Raw genomic sequence first — 13,836 nt, forward strand, 5'->3', positions numbered from 1 at the left:
GTAATATACTATTATTGACTTAATTTGAGTATAAATTGATATGGCGAGTATTTCGAGGCCTGGAGACCGTATAGAGGCAGTTTCATGACTTTTTCTGGTGTTTTCTGCTGGCTAAGAATGGGTCCGTTAAAGAAACGATTACTTTCAACCCTCCTCACTCCCCGCCTTTCCAAAAAAATGTAAATTACTAGTTGAGACCTTTGATTTCATAACCAACAAGACTATATTCGGTGAAAAAATTTTACAAGCTTCCTCTGGCATGTGCGTGGACCCCCTTAAACTCAATGCAGAAATATGTAACCTGCAGAAAGGTTTCCACCTTTTCACCCAATTCCGTGTCAAACAGTATAGCCGTTTCTGAGAAAAGGGCGTAAATCCGGCAGACAGACGTAGAACTGATTTGAATAAAATTTTGTTTGTAAAACAAAAAAACGAGCCTCAGACAAAATGACCCCCTTAAGGCATTACTCGATGAAGATTTACAGAAATCAAACTGAATTTGCCCAATAAATGTGCAGCAGAAACAAACAAGTCGGGAAACCGGAAGCTGGGCGCTTCAGGTTTTGTTTGCTTCTTCTGTGAGTATATTTGAGTGAAGAACTATCCCATTTGTACGTTGCCCGTTATGTATATGCATTTAGCATATCTGAATACTCACTTTAGTGTGGTAATGATATTCAGCTGCAGTAAATTTGCACCGTAAAGTCAACTTTGTTACTAATAGTATGATTTTGATCAAACTTGGAGATAATATGCTTCATATTATATTTTATACTGCTACCAACTTTTACAACTCTGGGATAAACTTAAGGGGGCTTTTACTCAATTTCCCCAAAAATATGATAATATACTATTATTAACTTAATTTGAACAGGATATGGAGAGTCTTTTGAGGCCTGGGCACCATATAGCTTCATGAATTTTTTCAGATTTTTCGGTTTGGTAGTTTCTGAGAATGGGTCCGTTAAAGAAATCGTCACTTTCCACCCATGCCACTCCCCGCCTTTCTAACAAATGTCAAAACTAAGACCGGCATCGAAAAGTACTAATCGAGACTTTTCATTTGATACTCCACATTCGGTGAAAAAAATTTGTGCACCCTCTTTTTACATGTATGGCGACCCCCCTAAATCTCAACGTAGAAGGATATCACTCACTGCATGTCTGGGCGTTCACAGTTTCCACCTTCACACGAAATTTCGTGTCAATCGGTATAGCCGTTTCTGAGAAAAGTACTTGTGACAGACAGACAGACATTGAAGCGATTTTAATAAGATTTTGTTTTGCAAACAAAACGTTAAAAAGAAGATTTTTTTATATGCAATACGATAACCCCAAACAAAGGAAGTCATGGTGGAAGCTCGGCCAACCATCAACAACGAAACCAAATATTCACGGCCGGAGCTGACGGTCCTTTCGACCTCTATTCATTCAAATTTATCGTGGATCAAGAATGAGCGGGTTGGACAAAATAAGTTAATTTTGTTACTGACCGAGATACCGAGCTCTTTTTAACTTGATGCAATATCTACTTTAGAAAACGCCTCTTTACCCTTAAGCAAAGCTGGTTGCCGCAGGCTCCTATGAGCATAGCGGATTAACCACGCCTGCTCACATGAAGTAATATTAGTGATGATAAAATGCAGCCTTTCGGACTGCACTTGGAGTAATATTGAAGACATAGATATGGTTGAGTGGCTTCCCTATAGAATTATTCCTGCGTTCTTAGCAAAATTGTAGCACCCATTTTCGAAAAAATCAGGACATCCACAGACTATTCTTAAGAAGTAAAAGAGAATGGTTTAAAAGAGGTATATGCTCAAATCCTCCAGTGTAATAGCCACTGGCTAGACCAAATATTTAATGAATGAAAAGATATTTTGAAAAATTGTTCCCTAACGTCATATATATATAATAGGTTCTCTACCACTTAGCGAATCTTAATCTAATAAGACGTAACATTAAATTTCTGCTCGATTTGCTCTTCCTTGATTTGGAAAAGGCTATTGCAAGCCTTATCAACGACATTTGCAGTACTTGAAAAAGAGAAAATTCCAGTTAAGTGCAAAATTGTCTTTGGTGGAACCTATGATGGCGCGAAATATTCCATAGTGCATCGAGGTAAAAGTATAAAAAGATTTGATTTCAAAATGAAGTTCACTGAGGCTCTCTATCTTTGTTTAACTGGGAAAGGTCTATGCAGAACTGTGTCGAAAATGCCTGATATCGATTCTTTAGTAGTGCGTACATTATGTAGATGCTATACAATACCAGATAGACCAAGGAAGAAGTCCACCAGCTTGATGCTACTTTGTTCGAAATAATTTCAACTTTTTTTTTACCAATGGGTCACATTTTCAACATTCAATCTTTTGCTGGCTTGGTCAATGCTTATATATTATTAAATTGGAGGAAAAATATCTGGTCTTTTTCAAATAATTTCTTTATATTCAAAATTAAATTGTTTAAACTAAAATTTCTCCATTTCCCCATCTCCTGTCATTTTATGACTGGAACTTTTAATCGGTTAGTGCGAAATTCGTGGGGTTTCTTTTTGAAATACTGCGATTTTCACTAGCCTCTTTTGAAGCTCGAAGCAAGGGGCAATTTGACGTTGCAATGTCAGGACGCTGAATGCAACTAAACCTGCCAGTTCAAAATCTTTCAACTGTTATTGAGTCATCAAAAATTCTGTGGACCAACTTGAAAGTCCTTCAACCACATTATTTGCTGGCAAAAGATATTCGAAAGAATGTTTGGCCAGGCGTGAATACTTCATGATGGTTTCCTTCTCAGTCTACTGCAACCAGTATAACCTTCCCCCACTTTTAAATAAAATTGTCGTACGTAACCTATTTTCCATATATTAATAATTCTTTCTCTTAGTTCGTTAGCATTCAAATGTCGAGTTTATTTTTGTAACCAGCTCTTTTCTAATGGCGTCAAACTGTTTTGCGGTCTGAACCTCTTTAGCGATGTCACTGGTGCTTACGTGCAGATCAACGTTTCCCATAATTTAAACGAATTTTTCAGTGAGAGGCAGATTAGAGCGAAGAGTATCTTTCACATAAAAATTTCCAGGAAAAAGCGAGCGAACTACAGCTACAAAAAAGTCGTTATAGATCACAAAGATGGGAACAGATTAACAAAATCTGGATATGAATTTTAATTGAATATGTTAGTCTCTATCAAAAATAAACAGGGGAAAATTCGGCCTGCAACATATATTGATTGCTATGATAAAATAACTGAATTATTCATTTGTGAGGTTTAGATTGTAATCAATATTATATTTTCAGATAATAAAATATATAAAAGATACATACCTGTATGAGAAGCAACAACAAGTTACTGTTGTAAAGCTCTTGTGACAATTGTGCGACAACGTACTCTGTCTGTGGTTCTGCATCTGATGTGCCATAAAGCATGTTTTTAATTAACACCTAGAACGGTAAACAACATGTTACAAACCTCAATAAAAAGATAGAACTAGGAAACGATATTCATTCATCAGATGACAACGATGAGTGAGCAAGGCCAGAGCAGAGATGGGATAATTGAATGGAATTTAGTACAAGTTCAAGCGGTGACTAATTGAGCCTCCATTAAAGTTCTATTGGTTGATTTCAGTCTTGTTAAATCATGTGTTTGTGGTGGTGGTAATATTTTCTCGTGGAAAGTAAGACATTTCGCTTTTAATTGGATATGAAATATCGTATTTTTATAGTTTGATTAGACAATGGAATTTTCATTGCAAGCAGGGATATATTTCATGATATAAGAACCAGCAATGCATTTCAGTTTTCGGCCTAGCTTTTTTTATTTTCTGGAATCAGCAGAAATGGTCCTGATTCTTATAAAGGGGTGGCGTTTGCGTTTTATTGTGTGTTTGAAAAAAACCAACATGAGTTTTGTTTTTAAACATTTACTTCTACGTTAAAAACAATCCTTTCGTTGGCAAGTTTGATTTTTTCCATTTTACGGATGGACAGCGGCGAGTAGTATATAGCGGCATTATGTGTGATGTTATGAGAAGACAGACAACCTTTAAGACTCTCGAGGCATCACACGAACGGTGACTGTAATGTTTGCTGCTAAGACCTTATGTTTTCTTAAGAGAGATTTTCCAGCTCTTTTAAATATTATTTAAGGTTTCCGAGAAAATCGTCTCCTGTTCTTCCTTGGTTGCATTTCCTTCATACTTCTTCATAGATCTCGTAAATGTTATAAGCGGCTATGATTCGATTTGTGAGTCCTCAAAGAAACCAATTTTTATAATGGGTCACTTCAAAATGAATTGTTTGCGAATAATTTTCCCACATATCGTGTACATCTACACTAGGCGACGCGGACACAAACTGCACTGCTTGTCAAAATATCTTTATATGGTTTTGTAGGCAGCTATACATACTTGAGTGGAGCGACATTCAGCCAAGCGACCCGACTGTGTTGCTTGGCGGAGAATATTTTGCAGTGTCGCATGTTATTTCCATATAATGAACTCAGGTGACTGCTACGATTCTTCAGTTTTGGTTTCCATCCACCTGTTGAAATGTCAAAATATGTAGTTGTTTACAGTTGGCTGCCGCGCTAGTGCGACATAGATATGCAGACAGAAAAAGATTAACATTTATTTCTATTGCCAAAAAAACTCTAGATTGAAAAATCGAATGATACTTAGGGAAATCTCCCTGATCCAGTTGGTTATGGTTTCTGGCTCTATCTCACGAATGGCTTGGTTGATATTCACCTAGCAAAACATCGGTCCCTTACGGCAGTTAACAAAAAAATTGAACGGCGCCAAATCGCACCTCCGAAGTTGACAATTGACATATCCGAGACGGCTAATAGCACGATTACCGAACTTATAATAATAATAATCGTTGGCACAACAATCCATATTGGATCAGAGCCTTGAAGTGTGTTAGAGCACTTCATTCAAGGCCTAACGGTACACTACAGAACACTGTAGGAGGCAATGTGGTCAGCATTACGCTTGCCCGAGATTATTATCCTGATTTGACTCAGGTACTCATTCACAGCTGAGTCCACTGGTATCCGACGTCAAATCACGATACAAATCCCACTGCCGCCAGTGAGATTTGAACCGCGACCTTCCGGATGACAGCCTTGTGCTCTAACCACTTAGCTATCCGGATACCGAACTTGGCGCACAAAATATCGAGTAGCAAGTGTGACATGCCACGCAATCGTTTTTCATGCCTCTGTGATGCTCACCGTTGACCGAAATGACATTTCCAATAGCATTTTCGAAGGAAGGTGAATTAATGATGCTACCGCTTCATAATCCACACCAAACTGTCATTCTTCTCGACAATCCCGTGCAGGTTTTCCGATCCCCAGATGCGGCAGTTTCACTTGATAACATAGCCGCCAAGATGAGAATGTGCTTAGTCAGCAAAGAAGATTTTTCGAACAAAATCGTTGCCCATTTCGAGCTGCTCTAAGACCCAAACTGAGAAGCGATAACGAGTGGGATATTCGTGCGTCTTGAATTACTGAATCAATTGAACCTTGTATTCGCTTACAAGGTATCTGTGCAAAATTCGCATCAAGCTGGTGCTGATGTGTTGAGTTGTAGAAATCGGCCGCGAATGTTGTCCACTAGCATTCAAATTTCATAAACTTTTCGCAATAACTAGCGCACAGCAGGCGTCGTGAGAAATCAAGCATTCAGCAATTCGGAGGACCAAAATCATCACTTCTATTGAATATATTGCAATGTAATTGTGAACTAGGAGCTTTGGGGAAAGATTTCCTTTTTCGGGTTTCTGTTAGGATTGTTCACTTTGTGAATTTTCTTTTTGATAATAATTTCTTCTGATAACCAATGTATGATTTGCGGTGCTTTTAGCGAACAGGTTTAAGGAAATTAAAACGTAGCATTATCTCCGTCGCTAGTAGTGATTATTTTATTAAGCAAATATCGGGTGTTTGCACCCGTGCAATAAAGAAGGGAACAAGTTGTTCCCGAAATATCGATATTTGCTTAAAAAAATAATCACTACTAGCGACGGAGAGTGTTACGCTTTAATTTTCTTAAATTTATTCTTATTTAAGACATTTTAAAAAAAATTATTATTGATTTTGATTTTTTTTAACAAGTTTTTAGTTTGAGCTTCTATTCCTTCTCCTCCTCCTCCCAACTTCTAGCAGGATTCCAATAGGAACATCTCATATGATTGGAGATGCTAGGGTTTGGAGGGAGAGTATCGACCGGGGAGCTCCCCGTGGTGAATTTCCCTAGTTCAAATCAAAATATTCAGGCGGGAGATGTTCCACCAGCCGAGCGTGTTTTCCATTTTTAGTTAGTATATTTTCCGCAGTTTCATTTATTTTAGGGTTTCACGGCGGAATTTAAAGCAAATAGAAATAAGACACATGATATTTTTATTAAAAACGTATGAGGGAGAGAGGTTGTTAAGACCCACATTCCTCAACTCGCTAGTACAGAACAATGCGACCACGTGTTAGCAGGAACTTCTGTGGAGCACTAAGGCGGCCGGAACCGTACGGTTACATTCGTCATATTCAAGCAGAGGTATAACCCTGCTTCTTGCTGATAAAATTCAATTCGAGATGGCCAGAAAAAAAACCGGATGAACTGACCACTGAAGTACTCTAACACACTTCTAAGGCTAGATCTAAATTGGACTATTGCGCTATTGATTATTATTAAATTTATTAAGACTAAAACTCCTTTCGAAATTTCCAAAAGGCCATTTCACGTGAAAGATACAAATAAAGTGTTTGCAGTTCACTCCTTAGTGGAGTATAGAGCATTCACATAGTCAAACTGTTTTCCAGTTTTACTATTATCACACGCTAAGCAAGTGATAAGCTCACAACAGTGAGACAAACACAAGCAAAACATAGACACCCATGACGACTGCGTTCCGAACGCAGAGCAGCGAGATTGAGAGGCTGACCCTCTATCCCCTCAATCATCGCGCCGTCACAAGACACAAATATGAAAAATTAATTCCACCATGTCAAGGCCAAAAATGTTCAGATTACAATAAACAATTAAAGGAATATATTTTAGAATGTCGATAAGTTATGAGCTTGGGAGTCTCGGGTCGCGAAGACGTACTGAAGTGTCTCAAGGAAAAGCGAGTCAAGCGTAAAGTCATTTCGAGCTGACGAGCTCAACGCTAGAAAGGAGAGGAATACGGTTTCCTGAATTGATAGAGAAAATACAGTCGGATACTGAGAAGAGGTAAAGTCTGGAATAAACTAGGGCCCAAGTTATAAAGGCCAAGAAGGATCAAATTTCATCACCGTCAAGAAGGATGTCACCATGGTACTTTGAACTTCCTCGAATTTCCTGCTTATGTTCTCGTTAGTTTTTTGTGGTCATTTAAAAAAAAAACTGTGGTGGACATGCTTGATCGCAAGAGGCCCGTGAAAGATGGTTTTGGGGTTTCATCAGAGGCGATTTCAATGTTCCAGAGAAAAAACACGGAAAGCTATCAGAAAAATAGAAGTGTGAAATTGCAAGCATTGTTGGACGAAGATGATGATGAATGATGGAGAGGAGTAGATATACAGTGAAATTTTGCTCACAAGACACTAAAGTAAGTTGTTTTTGTATGTATCGTCACTGGAGAAGAACAATGGATTTATGTTGAGACTTCCCGTTATCGGTAAACCCAAATACAATATCCATTCATATCGACCGCAAGACCAAATTACTTCGACAGGAAGCTGATGTTCCATGTTGACCCCAGTGTGAGCCAGACGAAGCGGTTGATCCACAGTGAATAATTATGCTCCGTCATTTCCCGTCGACAGTTTTTTTTTCGCGGCATGCTGGATCCACTCAACTGGGAAGTTCTCCCCTATAAGACTTACTCACCAGGCTTGGCTCCTTCCGATTACTACTTGTTTGCATCGATGGGTCATACGCCTGCTGAGTAGCGTTCTGGTTCGTACGAGGATGTGAAAACATGGCTCGATGAATAGTTCGTGACAAAAGGAGTTACAGGCGTGGTATCCACAAACTGGCCCAAAGAATGGAAAAAACGGGTAGATAGCAATGGAATATACTTTGAATAAACCTCTTTTTATTATTCTTCAGAGTTTAACGTGTTTTGTCCAACGAAAATGCTTATTCCATACTTGTAGATTTTGTACATAATGAGAGGGACCTACACAACCTGCCATCATCCAGATCGAGCAGGTGGCGACTTTTTCCGTCACACCGAAAGCATCCAATAGGACTGGTAGATCAAAAATCATAAGGCATAAGAGTCTACACCTTGAAAATCACTCAAAAATTTCTACTATCTAGGGCCTATTTCAGCTTACAAAAATTGTTTCCCTCTAAACGTCCCACCATAGGGCCAAGCACCTACCGTACAAGGCAATGATTTTACCAGTCCTTTTTTATTCTCCGGAGATTGAGTTCTCAGCAGCGTGAGCACACAGATGCAGGAGACGATTGGTTTCTGAAATACAGTTTTTCTGACTTCAAATAAAAAATCTTAACTAATAAAGTAGAGTTACCTTCGAATTATTCTAAATCTATATTGAACCAAAACTGAGAGAGTGTGTTAGAATCTTATTAGCTAGTGCTTTTCAGGTATATCTGTAACGACATTTCGGGAACCGCTTGCTTCCTTCTTCAATGCTGTTCATTTCAGCTCTACATATGCCAATATTTTTGAGACATACTACACTAAAAAGGAAACAAATTGTTCCCGAAATCTCGGTATATGTACAAAAAAGTTATTGCCAAAATATGGGTATGTACAAACCCAAATAAAAACAATAGCGGCTAGAAAAATGCTTCTTATTACTTCATTTTTATTCGGTCACTCGAAGCCGTACATTTGAAATTTAAAGATTTCTGACTTTACTGATCAAGGCCGATGTGAACCAACCCAGGTAAAAATAAATGAAATAGTCAGCTGCACTACACTTCTGAAAGCACTCAGTTGGTTAAAGACGAATCTATCTCCAACTGAAAATTTATAGAAACAAATTCTCAATTACACAAAAATGTTTTAATTGATGGCTTTATCTAGGTGATACGATTTCTAGATATTGCGAGAAATACGACCACGGTCAGCGGAAAGGTGACCAGTATTCTACTTATCAAGATATTGATTAAAATATATTAATTTTCCAATAGAGCCTATTCAAGAGGGAAGGAAGGAGGAAGGACAACGATGTACGGTATTTGTACATCAATTTCATTCTTAACAATCACCAATAATTTCATCGATTCCAGCCGAACCTGCTAGTGAGTACAGTTTTTGGAATATTCCTAGGATTCATAGAAAATGGTGACTGCTACCGGCAATTGCACTAGGATAATGAATTTAATTATAATCGTTGTCCAAGACAGGATGGTGAAATCCTTTTCAATTTAATAAAGCGGCAATTTAGTCCACCTTGCCTGAGTTAGAATTAATAATAATGAGACTTTTTTATCGCTTTAACGAATACTGGAAAATGGATCAGGTTAATATGACACAAGCTATAATTAAGTATAATGAATAATGACATAAATAATTAGGTCAATTGCAAGATTTTCGAAAAATAATTGGACATTTTTCATATATATCACTTCACATATTTCCATGAATATATATATGTTTCTCGCTTTGAAGATTCCTATCAAATTTTCCAATAGAATATGTTCAACATTCAATTTCAGCTCGAAGAATGTTTATCCAATTAGTTGACCATCACACGATATTCATCTTGAAAAATTGTGTGCGGTCCAACTTCCGCACAAAGTGTAAACACAAACCATTTAATTTCGCATAAATTTCTTTTCCATACACTCCTCAAAACAAATTATTTACCTTTCGCACACGCCGTATTTTCTGTCCATCTTCAAATTACCATCGACTTTACCGCACCTTAATTAATTATTTTCGCGTGTTCCCATTCCTTCCATTGTTCATTTTTTTCGAGCGAGGATGAGTTTATTCCGGGACTTTTATGTAATGCAGTTTTGTCTAGTGCAGGCTAGTATATGCCCTTGGGTCTAGACTACGTCTCGACTAGTCTAAAAGTTGATGGGCTACATAGGTCGCTTCTATTTCAGTGACAAGAAAGTAAATAGTGTGAAATATACAAACGAGCCAGGTTGAATTTACAATTGCGAACCGAATGAATTTAATTGAGGAAACTAGAGAGAAGGGAACTGTTTTATCTTCCACTCGATTTAGAATTCGGCTGTGGTACTTGTACCAGTGTTACTTGCACCATTGTTTAGATTTGCTATTTGATTGCTTTAGGCAAAGGTACCTGAGATGGACTAATTGGAAGAAGCATGGTTTTGGTGATTCCATTGTCTACTTTAGCTTGTTGCTGTATTGACCCCAAACAATTAGGGTCAATAGGAGTTCACTTTTCTGTGGATTGCTTGCACCCCTATATGTAGTTGGCGAATGTCTTGTGATTTCATCGTCCTTGTTTGCCAACGGGCAAATTTTGCATACATGGTGGGATGATTAGCACGTCATTTCATTCCATCAACTACAATTTGGCTTTATTCACTCATCATTGATAAGCTCAAAAAGAAGAAAACAGAAAAAATATTCACCAGAAATACGGGTTATGATAAGAAAAAGGGGAATGTGGGAACACCCAGGGTGGAAGGATCATGTATTGAGTGGGAAGATGAAGGTAATGTAGGTAATGCCTTATCATAACGGAATAATCTATGGGAACGATCATATGAATCAATCGATCAACAAACTCCCAAAAAAAAATAAATCCACTGCCAAGAAAATAGACGAAAGCAGAAAATTAAGTTGCTCACGATGAGCGAATGATTTCAGCGCCTGTGAAAGGAAGTAGACCTCAAAGGGAAAATATGGTGACCTGCGCAAGTATAACTCCCTCAAGGATATAACCACTAAGAAAACTTTTGGATCCAATAAAGAATTGCTTGGAGCAGGAGCTGGGCATAAGGGCTAGCAGGTAGGAAGTGATCATCGAATGCGAGAACATTGACGAAATTACTGAGAATGATGAGATTCACGAAGATTTGGGAAGGGAATGGCGACTATTCGTATTTTAGGAAACGTTGACAAAAATCCCAACGTAAAGACTATGATGAGTGACGGATCACAGCTGCCTGCTTGCGACGGAGGCTGCACTCTAACTAGCGCCGAGAAAGAATAAAAATAATCTAGGTTATTTAGCGAATTGGGAGACTATAAACAGTGAAACAATACTATCCATGCCTTAGTTTTGATAATATAGAGATCATATGTAGAAATCCCGGATAGAACAAGGACTGAAGAAGAAAAAAATGTAGAAACGCAAAGGATAGCCCCAAGTCATGTAGAGAATGCAAAGGTGGCAGGCATATCAGTAGCCATAGCAGTGTATGCCCAAATTGTATGCTATGTAGAAAGGATGCTGTTGACCGTCGGTATATTGCAGTTGGCAACACCTATCTGATGTACGAAGATATGAGCGTTTAAAGTTTTCCAAAAGATTCCTCCAGTTTTCGGCCATTTCCATTTTGGCCAATTGTTATCTCACCAAAGTTAGTTAACGTAAGAGGTTTCATCAATCGCGCGGCTAAGAAGATAACTCCCTCTGTGGTGGTGGTATACTTCCGTTGTGAAACTGCAGGGTAATATGATGTAAAAGGCTGTTTCGCCCTCTTCCCTGTAAAATTTGCATATTGGATCTTCATGTGCAGAAATTTCCGTAGAGGGCAGTGATCGGTTATTAGACTTACCATTCTCAATTTTTAAGGATTTGTTTTACACAAAAAAAAAACAACCAAATTTGGTGGAAAGGTGGGAACTGTGAACGCTCGCGCATACTGTGACTTACATCATTCTACATTGGGGTGTAAATTTTTTTTATCAAATATAGTCATGTGGGGCATCAAATGAAAGGTCTCGATCAGTACTTTCCGAAGCTGTCTTAGTTTTGACATTTGTTAGACAGATGGGAAGTGCGGGAGGTTGAAATTGATTACTTCTTTCATTCTCAGAAACTACCCAATCGAAAAATCTAAAAAAAATCAGGAGGCTGCTACTATATGGTGCCTAAGTTCCGAAATACCGATATCTGTTCAAATAAAGTTAATAATAGTATATTACAATAATTTTTAGTAATTGGCTGCAAAATTTTCCTTAGGTTCATTCTAGCAATAATGTAGCGTATAATATAGACCATAATCCTACCAAGTTTGGTGAAAATTGCACTATTAGTATCAAAGTTTAATAGATCAAAGTTCTCGCTTCTTTGCAAGATCAAGACTTGGAATGTTCATATTACCTGAATATTCTCACATAATATATGCATATATTAGATGCTACGTGCTAATGGGACAAACGCACATTCTAATGATATATTATAATAAAAGAAATATTGTACATAAGACCTTTCATACCTGAAGCGTTCAGCTTCCGGTTTTCCGACTTGTTATAGTTTAACGGCTTCGGCTGTTTTAATCTGCCGTCCATTTGGTAATATTAATTTGCTATGCCTATAGCCCCATGTCTCCCATCTTTTGACTAATTGCTCCAGCTCGCAGTTGCAATGTTGCCAATGTTTTTGGTAAACAGTTTTTTTGAAGTTTTGCTAGCATTCCCAAACCAAATCTGGTTTTCTGGTAATCCGTTGGCTTTTAATATCGCCTGACTATCAGGGAAAATGTAGAATATAGCATTCCGAATATTTTCGTGATATGTTGACTGAGGGGTTGCGACATACCGTGCCTCGCGTTCATTCCGTGTGCCTTAACCCCAGTCTCTTTTCTGTCTTATATTCATTTGTACATAACGGTATGGGTTCTTAACACATGAGAGAATTCGGTATCTCGACGAAATTGGTAAGACTGACTGGGCTGACCCTGACCAATATACAAGGCTAGATCAAAGCATCAGGATCACTCTCGAGACCATTCAACATCAACAACGGTCTAAGGCAAGGCGAACCTGGCCCTGAAAAAAGTGATCGATGATGCTGAGGTAAATGCGAGAGGCACCATCCTCTTCAAATCTAACTACTCGCCTATGCTGATACCGACATCATGAGAAGAATGATTCGAGCTGTTGGCAGCCAACAGAGGCTATTTCAGTTTACAAAAACTATTTCGCTCGAAATGTCTCATCATAGAGTTAAAGCTCTTACAAAACAATGATGTTGTCAGTCCTCATGTATGCCTCGGAGACTTATGTTGCAAAAAAAAAATGCGAACTTTTGGCCGCGTTCGAGAGAAGAATCTTGCGATTCACGGTGATCCGGCGCAAACGGTGACGGCTAAAAAGGTAACATTGTATGTTTGGCGGGTTCGGCAAAGAATCAATTGGACCGCCTGAAGAAGGCAATCCCCAGAAGCGGCTAGCTTTAGCCAATAGGAGAGAAATTGTCTCCCATTATCGTAACTATAGCCACACACACCATAGTTGCTCATCAAAACTTAGTTGGAAGGTTCTTATGCATCCGCCTTATATTCCAGACAGCACCAAACGATTACGTTCTTGTCCGCGGTGAATGATTTTCCTGGTGAAAATCGATTGTCCCAGGGGCCACTAGGGATGAGGGCTTCTACGATAAAGCCATGATGGAACTATCTTTACAATGGCGAAAAATTCTCGAAGAAAACGACGCATATTTAACCTAAATCGGATCATTCTAAGAATCTTATCTTATTCAATTACATGCAAAAATTCTGAATTTTTTTTACTATGCCTAATATGTATATAATGTAGGATTCCATCAGAAATTTTTTCAAAATTCTCTACGAAATAGTATTAAACATTATTAACCATTTCCTTTAAAGAAATAAAACCACAGAATGGAAAATGTTGCCAATTGATGTCCATC

At 38.2% G+C, this 13,836-nt stretch overlaps 1 protein-coding gene across 1 annotated transcript in view; it reads right to left on the reverse strand.

Annotated features, from left to right (window-relative positions):
- LOC119657349 (protein Mo25) overlaps positions 1-13,836 on the reverse strand; it is a 78,105-nt gene that overhangs the window by 16,981 nt on the left and 47,288 nt on the right. The window contains exon 2 of the mRNA XM_038064222.1: positions 3,327-3,443. Coding sequence (XP_037920150.1) covers positions 3,327-3,443 — 117 coding nt within the window. The remainder of the gene's footprint in view (positions 1-3,326; positions 3,444-13,836) is intronic.

Source organism: Hermetia illucens, chromosome 5 (assembly GCF_905115235.1).
Source record: "Hermetia illucens chromosome 5, iHerIll2.2.curated.20191125, whole genome shotgun sequence".
In the NCBI taxonomy this organism is placed as follows: Eukaryota; Metazoa; Arthropoda; class Insecta; order Diptera; family Stratiomyidae; genus Hermetia; species Hermetia illucens.